The sequence below is a fragment of the Oncorhynchus keta genome, chromosome 19, assembly GCF_023373465.1.
Source record: "Oncorhynchus keta strain PuntledgeMale-10-30-2019 chromosome 19, Oket_V2, whole genome shotgun sequence".
In the NCBI taxonomy this organism is placed as follows: domain Eukaryota; kingdom Metazoa; phylum Chordata; class Actinopteri; order Salmoniformes; family Salmonidae; genus Oncorhynchus; species Oncorhynchus keta.
The window spans coordinates 41,071,687-41,093,790 of record NC_068439.1 but is presented as its reverse complement, the minus strand read 5'-3'; the positions used below and the strand labels follow the sequence as shown (position 1 = coordinate 41,093,790).

General features: G+C 43.6%; 1 protein-coding gene across 1 annotated transcript in view; it reads right to left on the bottom strand.

Annotated features, from left to right (window-relative positions):
- LOC118398302 (protein PRRC2A-like) overlaps positions 1-22,104 on the bottom strand; it is a 49,313-nt gene that overhangs the window by 13,748 nt on the left and 13,461 nt on the right. Inside the window, 12 exon segments of the mRNA XM_035793503.2 lie at positions 2,140-2,396; positions 5,281-5,375; positions 5,377-5,873; positions 8,203-8,301; positions 8,490-8,694; positions 8,944-9,067; positions 9,600-9,840; positions 12,645-12,901; positions 17,210-17,353; positions 17,492-17,585; positions 17,679-17,775; positions 18,109-18,286. Coding sequence (XP_035649396.2) covers positions 2,140-2,396; positions 5,281-5,375; positions 5,377-5,873; positions 8,203-8,301; positions 8,490-8,694; positions 8,944-9,067; positions 9,600-9,840; positions 12,645-12,901; positions 17,210-17,353; positions 17,492-17,585; positions 17,679-17,775; positions 18,109-18,286 — 2,288 coding nt within the window.

Below are 22,104 nucleotides of genomic sequence, written 5' to 3'. Positions count from 1 at the left end.
GGCTAGGGCCAGTTTGTTATATCTGGAGTACTTCTCCTGTCCTATTCGGTGTCCTGTGTGAATCTAAGTGTGCGTTCTCTAATTCTCTCCTTCTCTCTTTCTTTCTCTCTCTCGGAGGACCATGCCCCAGGACTACCTGACATGATGACTCCTTGCTGTCCCCAGTCCACCTGGCCGTGCTGCTGCTCCAGTTTCAACTGTTCTGCCTTATTATTATTCGACCATGTTGGTCATTTATGAACATTTTAACATCTTGGCCATGTTCTGTTATAATCTCCACCCGGCACAGCCAGAAGAGGACTGGCCACCCCACATAGCCTGGTTCCTCTCTAGGTTTCTTCCTAGGGAGTTTTTCCTAGCCACCGTGCTTCTACACCTGCATTGCTTGCTGTTTGGGGTTTTAGGCTGGTTTTCTGTACAGCACTTTGAGATATCAGCTGATGTACGAAGGGCTATATAAATACATTTGATTTGATTTTTAATATTGAAGACTCGTGTTAAAAGGAACCACCAGCTTTCATAAGTTCTCATGTTCTGAGCAAGGAACTTAAACGTTAGTTTTCTTACATGGCACATATTGCACTTTTACTTTCTTCTTCAACACTTTGTTTTTGCATTATTTAAACCAAATTGAACATGTTTCATTATTTATTTGAGGCTAAATTGATTTTATTGATGTATTGATGTTAAGTTAAAATAAGTGTTCATTCAGTATTGTTGTAATTGTCATTATCACAAATAAATACATTTTTTATTTTTATTTTTTAACTCGACCGATTAATCGTAATCTGCTTTTTTTGGGTCCTCCAATAATCAATATTGGTATTGAAAAATCATAATCGGTCGACCTCTATTCTCAAGACTTAAAAATCCTTCTTTAACCGGTCTTGAAGTGGATTTAACAAGTGACAAAATTAAGGGATTCTACTTTGACCTGGTCAGTCTCATGAAAAAAAAGCAGGTGTTCCTAATGTTTTGTACACTCAGTTTATATTATGAATCGTCCATTTTAGGCCATTTTGCCTAGCCCTACATGCGTGGTTGGGCGATGTCAACTTTTGTCATATCGTGATTATGTACCCATAAAACATTATGATATACGATGCCAAACTCCCCTAGTGGCCACCCCAAATATATTACAGAAATGATTGCGGTTAATATGCAGCCATTGTCAATGGTCGAGGATGTCTGTTTCACTGCCCTGATGGCATATCTAAAACCACACTACAAGATGCCATGTCGAAAAAACAACTGCCTGGATGGAGAAACTGTACAATGACTGCTCTGCGAATACACAGAGCGAGCACAAACGTGACATTAATAACAAATTGTTGGACGTCTATGAACAGGCTGTCACACATCACTGCAACCAGCCATCACATTAAAGAGAAGTGGAGTCCCATGTACTGACAACTAAACAGAGGAGGGGGGGACAGCAGAGAACCAAAAACGGCATTCACTACCATCGTTGCTGAGTGGGTGGGGGACAGCAGTAAGATCAGAGCCGTCTGTTAGGTAGCCAGTACTGTGATAGATTGTACTGCATTGCTCCCGAGCAGTCATACCAGTGGTTTATATACATCATGGGTCATATGCAGGACCATATGAATGGTGAATTCACGCCATATTATCATTGTTGAAACAATTTTATAAAATGGCAGTTGAAAGTATTTTTTAACCCACTAAATCAAAATGCTACACTAAAATCTAGAAATTGTATACCCACAAACTTGCCATCGACGATAGCACCGAGCCATTATCAATCATGTCAACCAATGCAGTGGAAGAATGTTTTTTTTGTGATAAGTATGCTGATTGGCTGTGATCAAATAATTATTTTCCATGTAGTCGCTTATTTGTTTACTCACAATACCCTCTAATATCTTACTGATTGAAGGGAGTAGACTGATTGGTCGACTATTAGCAGACGTAAGGAATTTGTTGTCGTCTTTTGGGATTAGACACACCGTAGCATGCTCCCATACATTTGGATATTGACTGTTTTCCAGTGACCAATTAAATATATATTTCAGCGGAGCTGCAATTGGGGAGTAGCATAGCGAAGATAAATATTGTCCATAAGATCATTATCCATAGATTTACCATTGGGTAATGACTTCAGTAGGTTATTAGACTGACCTGTTGCTGTCTCTGGAAGCGGGGAGGCAGGGACTTCTGGTACTTGGAGTAGCCCTGTCCCGGGGGGCCGCTGGCTTGGCGACTTGCTCCTCCTCCCATGCTTTCTACCTTCACTGGGTCTACCACTCCTCCACCACCTCCTCCGCTGCGGACGTGAGCACTATCTAGGATCTCCTCCTTCCCTTCCCCAGGCACCAGGACCTCCAGAGGGGGCTGCTGCAGCTGGGGAGTAGGGGGCTGGGGACACACCTGGGTGTCTGGATGGGAGGAAGGGGAGAGAATATAGCAATGACATGCCACTGGTTGTTGGAAGAGGTAAGCAGATGTGAATAATAGCAAGTCATGTGCTATACAATTAAGGAAGGTCAGTAAAGGTACTATTGTGAACTTAAGACGTGATAAAACAACAACTTCAAAGATGAACAACCGTTTGGCAAAACACATACAAGCCTTTTGTGGACTGGCCCAAACATACCTTTTTAGAGATGCCCACAACAAACGGCTAACCAAGTTGAAATTTGAAGACAACACCAGAATGAATGCTGGGTAAAAAAAATAGGGCTGTTACGGTGACCGTATTACCACCACACTGGCAGTCACTGTAAAAAGGCTTCTCAAAAACTGCACTGATGCCGCTATAGGCTAGGCCTACTATATTTACTTCTCAACTATCCTAATATTAAGCACACTGCTTCGCCTTACAACCGCAGTAGCCTACCTGGCCTGGCATGAAAATGAACTGCAGGAAAAGCATCCTCCATTTGTTATTTAAGTGCATACGGATAACATGTATTTTTTCCCCCTGCCCGTGACCGACAGGTGCATGATAATGGCCCATTCTAAATCAAAATTTCACACATACAGTACCAGTCAAAAGTTTGGACACACCTACTCATTCCAGTTATTTTTCTTTATTTATTACTATTTTCGACATTGTAGAAAAATAGTGAAGACATAAAAACTACGAAATAACATGTTATTATCATGTACTAAGCAAAAAACGTGTTAAACAAATCTAAATATAATTTACATGAGATGCTTCAAAGTAGACACCCTTTGCCTCGATGACAGCTATGTGTGTGCTAGAGGTCGACCAATTAATCGCCATGGCCGATTAATTCGGCCTTTTTGGACGCCGATTATGGCCGATTATATTGCAATCCACGAGGAGACTGCGTGGCAGGCTGACCACCTGTTACGTGAGTGCAACGTCGAAGGACCTTGTGGCTGCAAGGAGCCAAGTTATGTTGCTAGCTAGCATTAAACGTATCTGATAAAAAACAATCAATCTTCACATAATCACTAGTTAAACTACTCATGGTTGATGATATTACTAAGTTAACTGGCTTGTCCTACGTTCAATATAATCAATGCGTTGCCTGTTAATTTATCGACGAATCGCAGCCTACGCCAACTTAGCCAAACGGGTGATTTAACAAAAGCACATTCGCAAAAAAATACAATGCGTTGTCCCTCACCATAAACATCAATGCCTTTCTTAAAATCAATACACAAAGTATATTTTCTTAAACCTGTATATTTAGTTAAAAGAAATTCATGTTAGCAGGCCATATTAATTAGGGAAATGGTGTCACTTTTCTTGCGTTCAGTGCAAGCAGGGTCGGGGTATATGCAGCAGTTTAGGTCGCCTGGCTCGTTGCGAACTGTGTGAAGACCATTTCTTCCTAAAAAAAAGGCTGTAATTAATTTGGCAGAATTTTACATAATTATGACATAACATTGAAGGTCGTGCAATGTAACAGCAATATTTAGACTTAGGGTTGCCACCCGTTCGACAAAATATGGAAAGGTTCCATAGTTCACTGAAAGAATAAACGTTTTGTTTTCGAAATGATAGTTTCCGGATTTGACCATAATAATGACTAAATGCTCGTATTTCTGTGTGTTTATTATATTATAATTCAGTCTATGATTTGATAGAGCAGTCTGTCTGAGCGGTGGTAGGCAGCAGCAGGCTTGTAAGCATTCATTCAAACAGCACTTTACTGCGTTTGCCAGCAGCTCTTAGCAATGCTTGAAGCACAGCGCTGTTTATGACTTCAAGCTTATCAACTCCCGAGATTAGGCTGGCAATACTATAGTGCCTATAAGAACATCCAATAGTCAAAGGTATATGAAATACAAATGGTATAGAGGGAAATAATCGACGCGTAATAATTTCTATAATAACCACAACCTAAAACTTCTTAACTGGGAATATTAAAGACTCATGTTAAAAGGAACCACCCGCTTTCATATGTTCTGAGCAAGGAACTTAAACGTTAGCTTTTTACATGGCACATATTGCACTTATACTTTCTCCCCCAACACTGTTTTTTTGCATTATTTAAACCAAACTGAGCCCATTTCATTATTTATTTGAGACTAAATTGATTGTATTTATGTATTATATTAAAATAAAAGTGTTCATTCAGTACTGTTGTAATTGCTATTATTACAAATATATATAAAAATCGGCATCAGCTTTTTTTGGACCTCCAATAATCGGTACCTGTAATGAAAAATCATAAATCGGTCGACCTCTACTGTGTGCAGCCTACGCAAGAAACAGAGCAGAGCTCATGGCTTTGATGCGACTTTTTTCAAACCATCATTAGAGTTGCATCATGCAGCCTTAAACACATAGCCTAACGTTTGAATCACAACTAAAGTTGAATAAATAACAAAATTAATAATTTAGGAGAACCTGTTTCTTTTAAATATATATTCTATTTTATTCAGCTTTGTTCAATTGTATTCTTCTTACTATAATGCCACAGGAATTATAAGCAAATCTTGTCTTGCAAACTACTGTGGCCCACAGCCATATGGCAGAGCCAGATCAGGGCCTAACATAAGAACGACTCAGAATATGCTCTTCTGAAGTAGGCTATATTTTCTTAATATCATGTTTCTTTAGGCATGCCCACAATAAATAACGGATTTATTGTGATGTGTAGGCTTTATTAAATGGATTTATTATACATTAATATGTATATGTGTAGGCTGTGCATGGAAGCCAGGACATGCTAAACATGTCTATGTTAATTAAATGGTAAATTACCTTGCAACCTGCAGTTATTTGTATGACAATCACCTGCTGACAATTTTATGACCGCCATAGCTCTTGTCAGAACTCACCAGCATTGGAGTCATAGCTGCTATTGCTATTGGCCCTCTGTCTGTCGGTGGGACTGGGCCCTGGCACTAGGTCCCTGGTAACAGTCTGGGCAGCCAGGGGGCTCCTCAAGGTCCACGCAGGGGGACGGGGGCTGGCTGATGTTTGGGGAGCAGGCTGAGGCCGACAGGGAAGGGCTGGGGCTTCCGGCCGTGGTGGAGTTGCCGTCCAGACTGGGGGGCTTGGAGCCTCCGCTGCTCCCACCACCACCCTGCTGGGCCTTCTCATCCAGCCTCTTCAGCTTCTCAGCGCAGGCCGCACGCCGCTCTTCCTCCATCCTTCGCTCCTCCTCTTCGCGGCGCCGGCGGGCGCGTTCAACAGCGGCCGAGATCTCTGAGGAGGACTGTTTCCTGCGCTGGCGCCATGTCTCCTCTTCATCTTCGCCGGTGGGTGGGGCCAGCAGGCCAGTCGTCTGAGGTGGAGGGGTGGGGCCTCCGGGGACGGGGGAAGTAGCCTGCTGCTGTTGGAGCTGCGAGGAGGGGGCGACCTTCCCGGGGGCCAGTGAGGCAGTTTCAGGGGCTACCACCGGGCTGGACTGATTAGGGGAGTTGCGGTCCTGGAGAGATTGAATGAGGACACACATGACAACAAACTCTGCTGCAATATGAAAAGAAAAATGAAAAAAAAAAATCCTAGGATGGTATGAATAATTCAAAATAACTGTTCCGCAAAAAAAGTGTGTGAAAATGCTGTCCGGTTATACACAGTGTACAAAATATTAAAAACACCACCTAATATTTTACCCTCAGAATTAGTCAGGGCATGGACTCTACAAGGTGTTGAAAGCGTTCCACAGGGATGCTGGCCCATGTTGACTCCAATGATTCAAACAGTTGTGTCTGGATGTCCTTTGGGTGGTGGACTATTCGTGATACACACAGGAAACTGTTCATCGTGAAAAAGCCAGAAGTGTTTCAGCTCTTGACAAACCGGTGCACCTGGCACCTACTACCATACCCTGTTCAAAGGCACTTCAATCTTTTGTCTTGCCCATTTAACCTCTGATTGGCGCACACACACAATCCATGTCTCATACACAATGGTCTCAAGGCTTAAAAATCCTTGAACAAGTCTTCTCTCCTTCATCTACAGCGCACTCAGAAAGTATTCCACACTTTGTCCACATTTTGTTACATTACAGCCGTATTCTAAAAATGATTAAATAAATTGTTTCCCTCATCAATCTACAAGCAATACCCCATAACGACAAAGCGAAAACAGGTTTTTAGAATTTTTTGTTAATGTATTGAAGATAAAAAACAGATAGATATTTAAATTAGTATTCAGACCCTTTGCTATGCGACTCGAAATTGAGCTCAGATGCATCCTGTTTCCGTTGATCATACTTGAGAGGCTTCTACAACTTGATCGGAGTCCACCTATGGTAAATTCTATTGGCTGGACATCATTTGGAAAGGTACACACCGGTCTACAGTTGCCAGTACATGTCAGAGCAAAAACCAAGTCATGAGGTCAAAGGAATTCTACGCAGAGCTCCGAGACATGATTGTGTCGAGGTATAGATCTGGGGAAGGGTACCAAAACAATTCTGCAGCATTGAAGGTCCACAAGAACACAGTGGCCTCCATCATTCTTAAATGGAAGAAGTTTGGAACCACCAAGACTCTTCCTAGAGCTGGCCGCCCGGCCAAACTGAGCAGGGGAGGCCCTTGGTCAGGGAGGTGACCAAGATCCCGATGGTCACTCTGGCAGAGCTCCAGAGTTCCTCTGTAGAGATGAAAGAACCTTCCAGAAAGACTAACATCTCTGCAACACTCCACTAATCAGGCCTTTATGGTAGAGTGGCCAGACGGAAACCACTACTCAGTTAAAGGCACATGCCCATTTGGAGTTTGCCAAATGACACCTAAAGGACACTCAGACCATGAGAAACAAGATTATCTGGTCTGAATTAACTAAGACAGAACTCTTTGGCCTGAATGCCAAGCATCACATCCGGGGACAATCTGGCGCCATCCCTACGGTGAAGCATGGTGGTGGTGGGAGCATCCTGCTGTGGGGATTTTTCAGAGGCAGGGACTTGGAGACTTGGCAGGATCAAGGGAAAAATGAACGGAGCAAAGTACAGAGAGATCTTTGATGAAAACCAGCTCCAGGACCTCAGACTATGTTGAAGGTTTACCTTCCAACAAGACAATGACCCTAAGCACACAGCCAAGACAATGCAGGAGTGGCTTCGGGACAAGTCTCTGAATGTCCTTGAGTGACCCAGACAGAGCCCGGACTTTAAATCAATTGAACATCTCTGGAGAAACCTGAAAATAGCTGTGCAGCGACGCTATCCATCCAACCTGACAGAGCTTGAGAGGATCTGCAGAGAATGGGAGAAACTCCCCAAATACAGGTGTGCCAAGCTTGTAGCATCATACCCAAGAAGACTCAAGGCTGTAATCGCTGCCAAAGGTGTTTCAACAAAAAACTTAGTAAGGGTCTGAATAGTTATGTAAATATCATATAATTTTTTTTATTTTTTTTAAAAATACATTTGCAAAACTGTTGCATTGTCTTTAAGGGGTATCGTGTGTAGATTGATGAGGGAAAAAAACAATTTAATACATTTTAGAATAACGCTATAACATAACAAAATGTGGAAAAAGTCAGGGGTCTGAATACTTTCTGAACGCACTCACTGATTGAAGTGGATATAACAAGTGACATCAATAAGGGATCATCACTTTCACCTGCATTCACCCAGTCAGTCATGGAAAGAGCAGGTGTTCCTAATGTTTTGCACACACACACACACACACACACACACACACACACACACACACACACACACACACACACACACACACACACACACACACACACACACACACACACACACACGAGGCCCTCTCTCTCCCCAGGTAGGCAGATACCTGTCGGTAGTAGGAGTAAGGCCCCTGTCCCTGGTGGAGGAGAGGCCCTGGTGGGGGGGGGAGCTGCTCCCGGGACCCACCCAGTCCAGGCCTACGCCCCTGTAGTGTACAGGCAGCCACAGATTACAGTTAGCCAGATGCATCTAGTTACCTATTATGCTAAATACGCTAATATCCATGTCCTCAAAGCAATCCTGCTTTTTACTATAAAATAGTCACTGTTCACTTGCACTAGCCCTGAGATGCCTCTGAAAGTCCACAAGACTAGCCCTTGCAGAGGGTCGTACCTGGTAGGTGGCATGGGCGCCTTGGCTCCCCCAGCCGCTCTTGCCCCCCTCCTCGGCCCATCCTGGCTTGCTGGAGGGGGGTGGGGGGCCGTCGTGGTCAGCGTTGGAGGGAGGGGTGCGGCGGGTGTCCCTGTCCACTCCGCTGTCAGAGACTCGGGAGCGCTGCACCACCTGAGGGGGACCTTCCTGAGACCTTTGCATCTCCCTGGGAAAGGAAATAAGAGACGACACATTTGTCAAGTCAAAAGCAATCCCACATTCAACAACCATTTCAAGAATTCATTACATTCTGGCTCCGTCATTTATTAATTCAGAAACAATTTATGTGAGCGTATGGGTCTTCGTGGCAGAAAGGAGGATTGCTAGCACAGCACAGTACAAATAGTTTTAAACGTTTAAACTGTATTTTCCAAACCATGTCAATCTTATGTTGGGCAGGTACTGTGGGACATACCGTGCACCGTTCTTGCTCTCGCTTCTTTCATTCCTCTCGGGTCTCTCGTTCCTCTCCTCATCTTCCTCTCCTTCATCGTCGCTGAACTTCAACTTGGCCGAGTAGTCGATCTCCTCGTGTGCCCCTGTTTGACAGACTCAACGGTTCAGAGGGGAAGCACAATAGGCATGCGGACCGCATTTGCACCGTTGCCATCCTCGACCACTATACACAGCCACACACAATATGAGGGAGACTTGAAACAATGCATGTTTCTCATCTCTCCCTCACTTGGGTAATCCTGATGTCTCCCCTCCCCTCCCCCACACAAAGCACTACTGAGTCAATGAGATGAGATGATGCCGTCGAATGTGCTACCCACTGTGTTTCTCCATGTATTAGCAAACTCCCACCATATCAGCATCATACAATTGATATGATAGAGAGTGAATGTCTCTCGGATTCTAAAATAATGAAGGTGGCTGGCTTTCTTGTAATACTTTCAGGCTATCCAGTCAACTGTCCCACGTTGTTTAAGGTTCTCATATCAATTTAACAGTGTACAGGTCTCTACTCTTAATGTGATGACTTTTTGCACTTGCCACTGCTTTCTGAGCAGTATACTCTACCAATAATTACAAGTGTTCCTGAGTCCTGACGTCTCCTCTCTCTCTCACCTGCCCAGCCCTCGTCTCCGTCCTGGTGGTCTAGTTCATCTAGCTCCTTCAGGTCATCCTGCTTCAGAATGGAGGGTCGCTTCACCATCTCTCCTCCCCCACCACGGGGACCGCCTTGGGGACGCCCGCGGCCGTCCTGACCCTGCTGGCGAAACCTGGGAGGGGCCTCACCAGGAGGGGGGTACCTGTAGGGCCCCTGGGGGCCGTAGGGAGGCGGGAAGGGCAGAAAGGGAGGGTACATCTGAGACCGAGAGACACAGAAAGAGAGAGGGTAGAAAACATTTAGAGACCCTGAGATGCACAAGAGCAGAGATTGACAGTACACTAATGCTACACTGGTGGGTAACAGGGTGAGAGCCCATCTGTGCGCACACCTCTAACAGTGAGATGTTCTAACACGGTTTCTGTGCCACCATTTGTATATTCTCTTGAAAATTTTCGCCAAATGGATGGAAACATACATTGCATTCGGAAAGCATTTCGATGCCTTAACAAAATGTTGAAAAGGTCACGTTACAGTCTTTCTCTAAAATGGATTAAAAATAAACATTTCCTCAATCTAGACAATACCCCACAACGACAAAGCGAAAACAGGTTGTTAGAAATTTGGGCAAATGCATTACAAATAAAAAACAGAAATACTTTATTTACATAAGTATGGAGACCCTTCGCTATGAGACTCGAAATTAAGCTCAGCTGCATCCTGTTTCCATTGATCATCTTTGAGATGTTTCTACAACTTGATCGGAGTCCACCTGTGGTAAATTCAAATTGACTGGACATTTGGCACACACCTGTCTATATAGTTGACAGTGCATGTCAGAGCCACAGCCATGAGGTCAAAGGAATTGTATGTAGAGCGCCGAGACAGGATCGTGTCGAGGCACAGATCTGGGGAAGGGTACCAATACATTTGTGCAGCATTGAAGGTCCCCAAGACCACAGTGGCCTCCATTCTTAAATTGGAGTAGTAGTTTGGAGCTGCCAAGACTGTCCCTAGAGCTGTCTGCCTGGCAAAACTGAGAAAACGGGGGAAAAGGGCCTTGGTCAGGGAGGTGACCAAGAACCCGATGGTCACTCTGACAGAGCTCCAGAGTTCCTCTGTGGAGATGGGAGAACCTTCCAGAAGGACAACCATCTCTGCAGCACTCTACCAATCCGGCCTTTATGGTAGAGTGGCCAGACGAAAGTCTTTCCTCGGTAAAAGGAACATGACATCCAACTTGGGAGTTTGCCAAAAGGCACCTTAAGGACTCTCAGACCATGAGAAACAAGACTGATGAAACCTAGATTGAACTCTTTGGCCTGAATGCCAAGCGTCACGTCTGGAGTAAACCAGACTCCATCCTTACAGTGAAGCATGGTGGTGGCAGCATTACACTGTGGGAATGTTTTTCAGCGGCAGGGACTGGGAGACTAGTCAGGATGGAGGGAAAGATGACGTGAGCAAAGTACAGAGAGATCACAGATTAAAACCTGCTCCAGAGTGCTCAGGACCTCAGACTGGGGCCAAGGTTCATCTTCCAACAGGACAGTGACCCTAAGCAACAACCAAGACAACACAAGAATGGCTTCGGGACAAGTCTCAAAGTCCTTGAGTGGCCAAGCCAGAGCACAGGCTTGAACCCGAGCTAACACTTCTGGAGAGCCCTGAAAGTAGCTGTCCAACTAATCCAACCTGACAAAGTTTGAGTGGATCTGCAGAGAAGAATGGGAGAAACTCCCCAAATAGAGGTGTGTCAAGCTTGTAGTGTCTTACCCAAGAAGACTCGAGGCTGTAATCAATGACAAAGGTGCGTCAACAAAGTACTAAGCAAAGGGTCTGAATACTTATGTAACTGATTTTTTAAATTTACAAAAAATTATAAACTGCTTTATCATTATAGGGTATTGTGTGAACAAAAAAACAATTGAATCTATTTTAGAATAAGGCTGTAATGTAACAAATGTGGGAAAAAATCTAGGGGTCTGAAAACTTTCCGAATGCACTGTAGCTATAATAGATAGAGCCCCTGTGAGCACACATGCAGAGATTATACCAGAGCTGTGTTCGAATACCCATACTAACATACTGTATACAATCGGGGGAGTGGCACAGCAGTCTAAGGCACTGCATCTCAGTGCTAGATGTGTCACTACAAACACCCTGGTTCGAATCCAAGCTGTATCACAACGGGTCGTGATTGTGAGACGCATAGGGCAGCGGAAAATTGGCACCGCACCGTCCGGGTTTGGCCAGTGTAGGCTGTCATTGAAAATAAGAATTTGTTCTTAACTGACTATCCTAGTTAAAAAGGTTAACACAAATAATAATACATAAACTAAATACTACATAGTTAATAAGTATATACACTACATACAATTAGTTCATTTTAGAATACTGTAAACAAACTGTATCCTTTCAGTTGAGAGCGTACCAGCGCTTTGCTTCTCTACTGGAAGTTGATGCTGTTGCTATGCAACCTCTTAGTAGGTTGTTAGCATAATAAATGATTAACTAGACATTCTACGACTTCGGGTGTGTTACTAATAAATTCAATCTGGAGTGCCAGAGTGCGCTCTGGGCATTCGCAAATTCAGAGCATTGTCAGATTGTCTGTTTGTAAATTTAGAGCGTTTCGCTCTGGGAGCGTTCAGAACGCAAACTGGACACTCTGGCTGAGGAGTAGGGTTGATCCGGGCGTTCTTAACTCACAACGGCAGTCAAGCACCCAAGCTAACTGGCTAACTTGCTAACTACTTCAAGACACAATGATAGACCACCTCACACTGACCATTTTACTCACGGCTGCATATTTTCCGCAATTTTCTTCAAATCTGAAAACGTTATGAGGCCATGCCCATTTTTGGAAGAATTGCATTATGGGCCCTAAAAGCACGGAAATAGTGTCCACTGCTTGTATACGAATGTAGTATGACATCCGGGAACTTTTGACATACTAACTATATCCATACTATGACTAATCAGCATTCCATATACTCAATTTACATCACAAATAGTATGGCTAGAATGAGTATTCAAACACAGCTCAGGAGTAGACTTACGAATGGAGGCATAATCCCTCTGTACTGGGGGAACCCAGGGCCCATGGGGGGCTGGGGCAGGCCAGGGCTGCCAGCGGGGGGATTCCTAGGCAGCCCATGGGACTGGAGGTTTTGCTGCTGCTGGAGAGGAGGGGGGCCTGCCTGGCCACCACCGGCAGCCCCCTCTATCGCCAGCACCCCGCCCGGGCCACCCTCTGCGACCCCCTCTCCGGTGGGCGCCAGGGCACGGCCCCCACCGTCCCGCCAGCTCGTCATGTCTGGGGAGAGAAAGGGAAAACGAGGAAAAAAGGTAAAATGGATGGGAATAGGAGCCACTTATACCAGCGTTTGTATTAATAATAGACATGCAATAGAATCATGCCACAGCGAATGTCCTAGTTATAATAATTAGGGATGCACGATATATTGGGGAACATATCGGAATCGAACGATATTAGCTAAAAAATGCCAACAGCACGATGTCTAGTTTAGAGGTCGACCGATTAATTGGCATGGCCGATTAATTAGGGCCAATTTCAAGTTTTCATAACAATCGGAAATCGGTATTTCTGGGCGCCAATCTTTTTTTTATACCTTTATTTAACTATGCAAATCAGTTAAGAACACATTCTTAATTTCAATCACGGCCTAGGAACGGTGGGTTAACTGCCTCGTTCAGGGGCAGAACGACAGATTTTCACCTTGTCAGCTCGGGGGATCCAATCTTGCAACCTTACAGTTAACTAGTCTAACGCAATAACGACCTGCCTCTCTCTCGTTGCACTCCACAAGGAAACTGCCTGTTACGCGAATGCAGTAAGCCAAGGTAAGTTGCTAGCTAGCATTAAACGTATCTTTAAAAAAACAATCATAATCACTAGTTAACTACACATGGTTGATGATATTACTAGATAATATAATAATAATATTATCTAGCGTGTCATGCGTTGCATATAATCTGACTGAGCATACAAGTATCAAAGTATCTGACTGAGCGGTGGTAGGCAGAAGCAGGCACGTAAACATTCTTTCAAACAGCACTTTCGTGCGTTTTGCCAGCAGCTCTTTGTTGTGCGTCAAGCATTGCGCTGTTAATGACTTCAAGCCTATCAACTTCCGAGATGAGGCTCGTGAAATCGAAGTGAAATGGCTAGCTAGTTAGCGCGCGCTAACTAGAGGGACGGAAGCTATACTGTTACACTGGCAATACTAAAGTGCCTATAAGAACATCCAATAGTCAAAGGTTAATGAAATACAAATGGTATAGAGGGAAATAGTCCTATAATTCCTATAATAACTACAACCTAAAGCTTCTTACCTGGGAATATTGAAGACTCATGTTAAAAGGAACCACCAACTTTCATATGTTCTCATGTTCTGAGCAAGGAACTGAAACGTTAGCTTTTTTACATGGCACATATTGCACTTTTATTTTCTTCTTCAACACTTTGTTTTTGCATTATTTAAACCAAATTGAACACGTTTCATTATTTACTTGAAGCTTTAGCGATTTTATTGATGTATTATATTAAGTTAAAATAAGTGTTCATTCAGTATTGTTGTAATTGTCATTATTAAAAATAAATAATGAATCAGTATCGGTTTATTGGATCCTCCAATAATCGGTATCGGCGTTGAAAAATCATAATCGGTCGATCTCTAGTGCATACCCATATAATGTGGGTGACGTAATGACACAACGTAAAATTTTGCGCTACACATGCAACACAGCATTCCTAACCTAGCCCACAATGTCTGCTGTGTGGATCGAGCAGTCAACAAGTCAAGCAGTCATTTGAAAGAGTAAGAATATTTCAGCGAGACAACTCAAAGGCAAAATCCATTAACGGCAAAATAATGGGATTCATTACCCTTGACAATCAATGTTGGCTTTCGCCGACTGGTTGAGCACGGGTACACACTACCAAGTGCGCTATTTTTCAGATGTTGCCCTACCGGAGTTATACAGTAATAGCGTCACTGCTATTAGCTTCACTCCATACTATGGAACACCGTTTGGGTCTTTGTGTGTCAAAAAAGATACACGTCATTTGACGCGTTAAATAAGCTTTTAATTTGACACGTCAAACGACACAGTTTTATTACAGAATGTTGTGTGTTCTGAATTTGCACGTGCAAGCCAAGCGCCACCACTACTATCAGTAGAATTGTCAAAGCTGTACAATAAAGTCTGCAAACACTGGCCATGAACAATGTGTTTATAGTAGCGCATTGGTAATAAAGCATTATTTGTTCGACCGCAACTTCTGGGGTGCTAGCTTTAGCCTGGTACCTAGCTAGCACCAATACAACCAGCCTAAAAACAATGACCAGTAGAAACTACAGTCATTTTCATTATTCTTAGCAATGACTTCGGAATCCTTGTGAGTAATATTAGCTAGGTAGCCACTTGTTGTTCGCCTATTGAAATTAAACTTAAGTACATGAAAATAAATAGCTAGCCAGCTACTTAAACACGTTGCCCAAAGTTAACGTTATAAGCAGCCAGCTAGCTTCATCTGGTTTGTGAGGCTTGACCGGACCGGGTTGTGTTGTGAAGCTAGCCACAATAACAATTTGGCACAATAGTGGAATTTGCAGTTTGCCTCCAAAATAAAAGCACCCCTTCGAAAGTGATGCAGAAGGTTACAATTGGTGGAATCATGCCATATTTAGACTAGATAATGTTAAACAAGGTTGTAATGTGACGCAATGAAATTGGGTATCAGTCAACTTGGTGACACCGACAGAACACAACTGTGAAGAGTTTATGCAAATATTAGTGATGTAGCTCTTATCGCGGGACTGTGACAGTGTGAAATCCCCCCCCAGTCAGCCTATTGTGTATTGACATTCATTTTGCACGGTACATCTTTACCTAAGGATTGGGGATCAATGAAATGGGGAATCAGTCTACTCAATACCCAAGATATTTTTTCCCAACATCCTCCTCATTTATCAGACTCCAAAACACCCATGCAGTATTGTTTGTCCAAAACATCCATGCAGTATTGTTTGTCCAAAACATCCATGCAGTATTGTTTGTCCAAAACATCCACACAGTATTGTTTGTTAGATACACATAGGTTGACAAATGCGGCTCAATTCAGTTTCCGAGTCCCGCAATAAGAGCTACGACATTAATGTTCTCTGGGTGTCATGGAGTAGACTGATACCCCATGTCATTGATCCACAATCCATAGTTTAGTGATTTCAACAGATTTTTGTCAAATAACAAATGGTCCATTGTTGATTTTTATATAACATTCCAACCTCATTTAGCATGATCTATTCAATTATGGCACAATTCTACTATTTGTATTCATGTGCATCACTGCCAATGACATACTTTTATTCTGAAAGCTAACCAAAGTCGACTATTGTGGCTAATCCTGATTGTGGTTAGCTTCACCTAGATAGGTCCGACTACCATTAATCAAATAAGACCTGTTTTATAAATTAGAATTATTTTATATGACACCTAGCTATATAGTTAGCTAGCTATAGGTACTGAAACAGATTGTTCTTCCCCAAAAACATAGCAAAATGACATTGTTTGCATCCATGAGCTAGCTAGCTTTTATTTATGACCAGCACTGTAGGTGCGTGAGACAACTCTACCAGCATCATAGCATACGTATCGATGAATCGTTGTGACATATGAAATACGAGTGATGGTGTAATCTATGTGGAATAACTAGGTAAAAAAAAGGTATGGACGCGTTAAATTATTATGTGACGTGCAGTCATATTCAGGTCCTGATTGGTCAACAAGTTTATTTGACATGTATGTTTTTTGACATGCAAAGACCCAAACAGCATTCCATAGTATGAGAAATCCTGGTTGAGAATGAAACGACTGAACAAATGGACAACGAAACACAGAAAGTAAGTGAAAGAAAGTGAAAGAAATAGGTTTTGATTATGCTTTACTGGTAATGGGGACATACGTATATGCTAACAAAATAACTTTTTGGTTTGTGTGGTGTGTGTGTGTAAATCAGTTAAGAACAAATTCTTATTTACAATGACGGCCAATTGTGCACCACCCTTTGGGACTCCCAATCACAGCCGGATGTGACACAGACTGGATTCGAACCAGGGACTGTAGTGGCGCCTCTTGCACGGAGATGCAGTGCCTTAGACCGTTGCGTCCATGTATGTTAAGCATTCTAGTACAGTTAAATAGTTAAAAGGCCGCAAAAAATTCAAATATCGGTTATCGGTATCAGGTTTTTTTGAGGGGGCAAAAAAAATATATTGGATATCGGTATCGGCCAAAAACATCATGACGATGCATCACTAATAAAAACTGTTCCCAGAATTCCTTTTTTTTCTCCTCCCAGTTGGAGGATTCTCAGTATCAGGTGTGAATAAGCAGGGAGTTAATCCTCCAACTGGCAATCCTACAACTGGTATTTCTGGAAAATGTGGAAATTTTAGGACAGTTACCGGAATTTTGCAATTACGGTCGTTAAAATAAGCTCTTGCTCTGAACGCTGGTTCTTCTGTTCTGTCGGCAACCCTCTTCATTGTACGTGTGGTCTACAATAAACAATACAAAGAGGAGATTTAGCGTTACTCACTCGGGGGGCGGAGGCTTGGTCCGGGCCCATACAACTGATCTGCAGTGCCCTGTTCCCTGCCAGCTTTTTCCTGGTCGCCAGCCGCCTGCAGGGTGGGAAATTCCTCGCGAGAGAATGGCGACCGTTGGTTTGATCCCTTTCCACCTGTATGGTGCGAGAGAGAGGAGAGGTTACTCAACGTCAAATCTCCAAACGTGAGTTAATTAGGCAATTGATGCGGCAGTCAAGTCTGCTGCAAAGTACCATAGGAGGGAAGTGACAGACAGAAAGTATGATACTCACCATCTCCTTGTGCTCCATGTGTAACACTGGCCTGAGCCCAGGACCTTGCCCCTGCGGCCTGGGCTGAAACCGTGGCCGGAACCGGAGGTGGAACCTGAGACACACAAAATAGCACAACATTAAGCACCATTGGCAGGATGGAACCATTTTGTGTTTCGGTTTACATTGGCATCGAATTGGTGTGTACCTCTGGAGTTGGCGGGGTTCTCGGGCGGGTCGGTGCAGGCGTCTGTGAAACCACAGGCTGCTGCGACTCCAGCTGCGGTGCTGACAATACATCGGTACTGAGAGATGGAGAGAGAGAGGAAGAGAGAGAAAAAGGAGAGAAACACAAGAAGTGGTAAGTGTCAGATGCACCAGTCAGTCAGACAGACAATTGCGCCAATTACCGAGCTTGTAGGGGCCTATTAGTGATGTTCCACAGCATTATTGCTGCTATTTCTTGAGATAAGATAGCATCTGCGCATTCAAATCACTAGTAGATGTGCTAGTCAATTCTTCTTCTTTTTTTTTACTGCAGATAACATAGTGAAGATTAGAGCGAACACTGACAAGGATTTAGTATATTCAAATCTATAGAGCGCCTCATGGGTAGCATGTCAGGGGGGCCTCCTCACCTCTTTGGGTCTGCTGGTTCCTGCTTGCTTGCCCATCCTGTGCCGTCTTTTGGAACGAGCGAGACGTTGGGATCGTTGCCTTTGTTCTCTGCCTTCAGACTGGGCAGGCTGGCAGGGGGTGGCATGCGCCGCGCAGAGGCAACTTTACCAAGAGACTGAAGGCCATGGCGGGGGGGAACTGATTAGGGGGAGGAAGAGAGGAGGGAGATGAAGTCATTAGCAGAAAGACCACAGTAACTTGAGACCACTGAGAATCAAATGTAGGGGAGAGGGGGACATGAGAACGACAGTGGTGATCGCCGACACAATATGTAGGAATTCGATAGAGATGCCGTAAGAACTGCTTTATAACATGAGTTGACATATGCTGGGTTATAATTAATAGGGACGACATTTGAAATGATTTCGGTATTCAAATAATGTCACAATATTTTTTTCGGGATATCTGGATAGTTAAAGGGATTTTTTTTGGAGAGATACTTCAAATAGAGACTTGCTCGCGCTGGCTTGAGAGAGCCGGTGAGCTGCGCTCCTCTTATTTCAGCAGAATGTGGGGGAGGGGCGAGAGAGGAGCAGGGGCCCGGCGAGTGTGATCGTCTATACCTGTGGCATGGAGGGAGAGAGAAAGTAAACAGACTTATGACAAACGTGTTGCTGCCATAGGTTGTCTCTCATACCATCTGGTAGTGCTTGTCTTGATTGCATCAAACTGTTGTAAAGATGCTAGCTAGCTAAGTTAGCCAGCTAGCTAGATAAAGTAGCAAGGCTGACTGAGGATATTTTGTGGCACTACCCGTCCAATGTCTATAACAACTCTATTCATATGAAACACTAGCCTACTCCTCACTTAGCAAACTTAATTCTGTAACTTTAATTACATTTTGCATTGATAAAAAATATGTCCCATTTCACTTGCTACACATGGAGCCTCTGACTGTAGCGCTGATTTGATTGACCGACGTTGACAAAAAGCTACACATGTAGGCTACCAGTGAGTCTAATAGGGCGCATTCACAAAACCTGTCATAAAATAGTTGTATTGAAAATGTCAAATGTAAATGGTGCATCCTTGTGGACTATATAGCAATGTCACATAAATAATAGTGTTCTATTACTTGGGAGAGTATACACAAACAAACGTATGTTTGGATATTCGAATAATCGTGCCCATCACTAAAATGTAGCAGTTGCCTTCAACTGCATAGAAGATTTTAGTTTTTGTTTGCTCGAGGCCAGTAGAAAGAAATTGTGCTCAAGCAATGTTGGAAAGGCTGCAGCCATTTTACACGGGCACCTTCTGTAAAAAGTGAGTCTACTGAATATCAATTAGCAGTTTTTTTTAGCAGTATATTTATTTTTTAAATACTGAAAAATCACATTTAAATAAGTAGTCAGACCCTTTACCTATTTCTTGGTTGAATCATCTTTGGCGGTGTTAATAGCCTCGAGACTTCTTGGGTATGACGCTACAAGCTTAGCACATCTGTTTTTGGAGAGTTTTCAAGATCTGTCAGGTTGGATAGGGACTTACCCTGCAGAGCTATTTTCAGCTCTCTCAAGACATGTTTGATCGTGTTCGAGTTCGGGCTCTGGCTGGGCCACTCAAGGACATTCAGAGACTTGTCCCAAAGTCATTCCTGCGTTGTCTTGGCTGTGTACTTAGGGTCGTTGTCCTGTTGGAAGCAGAACCATTGCCCAGTCTGAGGTCCTGAGCACCCTGGAGAAGGTTTTCATCAAGGATCTCTGGGTATCTCCGTTTCTTTCCCTCGATCCTGACTGGTCTACCAGTCCCTGGAAAACATTCCCACAGAATGACGCTGCCACCACCATGCTTCACCGTAGGGTTGGTGCCAGGTTCCCTCCAGATGTGACGCTTGGCATTCAGGCCAAAGAGTTCAAGCTCGGGTTTCATCAAACCAGAGAATCTTGGTTCTCATGGTCTGACAGAGTGACTACACCGCTCGCCGTGCATTGCAAAATAAATGTAGAAGTCTGTTATTCAATTATTGCACCCACACAGCTCGTGAGCGCCTGCGTTGCCAAGGACTAAAATAGAAGTCAGTTCTATTTCGGATGCAGATTGCGCTGCAATTCCTGCCTCTCTGCATCTCCTCATTTGTTTATAGAAGCAGGTACCCACGTGGGTGACTGAAAGACGAACGAGGTCAGTGGCGGTAATGCGGTAATGAAAGTTGCCAATCGCATTATAAAGTCAAGAGAAGAAAAAGCCTGGAAGAAAGAGAGATGACTAGAAACTATTCAGTTGACCGTTTTGTGTGTGGATCAATTGTTGGAGTAGAGGACCTTTTGCATTTCAGGTAAAATAACAACTCAATGTTTATATCCCAGGACAAATTAGCTAGCAAAAGCAAGCTAGCTAAATAAGACAAATTAGCTAGCAAGTGCAAGCTAGCTAGCTAAATTGCCATACATGTTTAATGCTTTTCGACATGTCCCCAAATTAATATAATTGGTTTATTGTTTGTTTTGATATTTTAACCTGCGTGTCGTGAAATACATTTATGCATGATGGCGCATGAGCGCAGCCGGTTTGGGTTCCGTGTAAGAGTCTTTAGGTGCATTTTGGAAAACTCCAAGTAGGCTGTCATGTGCCTTTTACTGAGGAGTGACTTCCATCTGGCCACTCTACCATAAAGGCCTGAATGGGGGAGTACTGCAGAGATGGTAATCCATCTGGAAGGTTCTCCCATCTCCACAGAGGAACTCGGGAGCTCTGTCAAAGTGACCATCGGGTTCTTGGTCATCTCCCTGACCAAGGCCCATCTCCCCCGATTGCTTATTTTGGCCCAGGCGGTCAGCTCTAGGAAGGGTCTTGAGCCGTGTTCGAATACTCATACTAACCACACTAACTGTACTATTGTGACGTAAATTGAGTATGATTATTGGTCATAGCATGGATATCGTTAGTATGCCAAAAGTTCCCGGACGTCGTACTAACTTCGCCAAAATACACAAAGTATATAAGCATTGGACACTATTCCTGTGCTTTTAGAGCCAATAATGCAAATGGTCATGACTTCATAACGTTATCAGATTTGCGGAAAATATGCAGCAGAAGTCCGACAAGAGTGTATACAAATTAAATGAACTAATTATGACAAAAGAAAATATGTTGTTCAATGTAATAAAGTAATGACTTTTCAAATAAGTTACGTTACACGTTACATTGTCTGTCAATTTGTTAGCTACAGCAATATGTAGCAGTAAGTTAGCTAGCATTAGTTGGCTACTAATAGATTGTTGAACTTGCCAGTATATTAACCATATGCTATGTAACTATTTATTGACTTGATTATTCACGCAATTCTTATCTAAGTGGTAAAGTGCTTTCTCAGTGGACATTGTTAATTCTGGCTATATACTCCGACTTCAGAGCACCCTCGTCTGACGTGTACCTGTGCCAGTGCACAGAATAGCTGATGAATTTACGAACGAACAACACCCGTTGAATATGGCCGGTGAGTAAACGCCAGCAAAAAAATTGTCATTAAATTGCTGCCAGTGTAACGGATGTGAAATGGCTAGCTAGTTAGCGGTGTGCGCTAGTGGCGTTTCAATCGGTGACGTCACTTGCTCTGAGACCTTGAAGTAGTGGTTCACCTTGCTCTGCAAGGGCCGCATCTTTTGTGGAGCGATGGGTAACGATGCTTCGTGGATGACTTTTGTTGATGTGTGCAGAGGGTCCCTGGTTCACGCCCGGGTATGGGCGAGGGGACGGTCTAAAGTTATACTGTTACACCAGCAGCACAATTACAGTCACCAACACGCTGGATAACATGAAAACAGCCTAACCAGCTCTGCTAGGGTGAGTTCTCTCATTTGTTTCCTAGAATCGGTTAGCAAGTTAGCTTGGGTGCCGTTGGGTTGATCAGAGCGTTCTGACCTCACTACACCTTGGCCAGAGCGTCCAGAGTGCACTCTCAACGCTCCGTGAAACAAGACGCTCTGAATTGATGAACGCCCAGAGCGCACGCA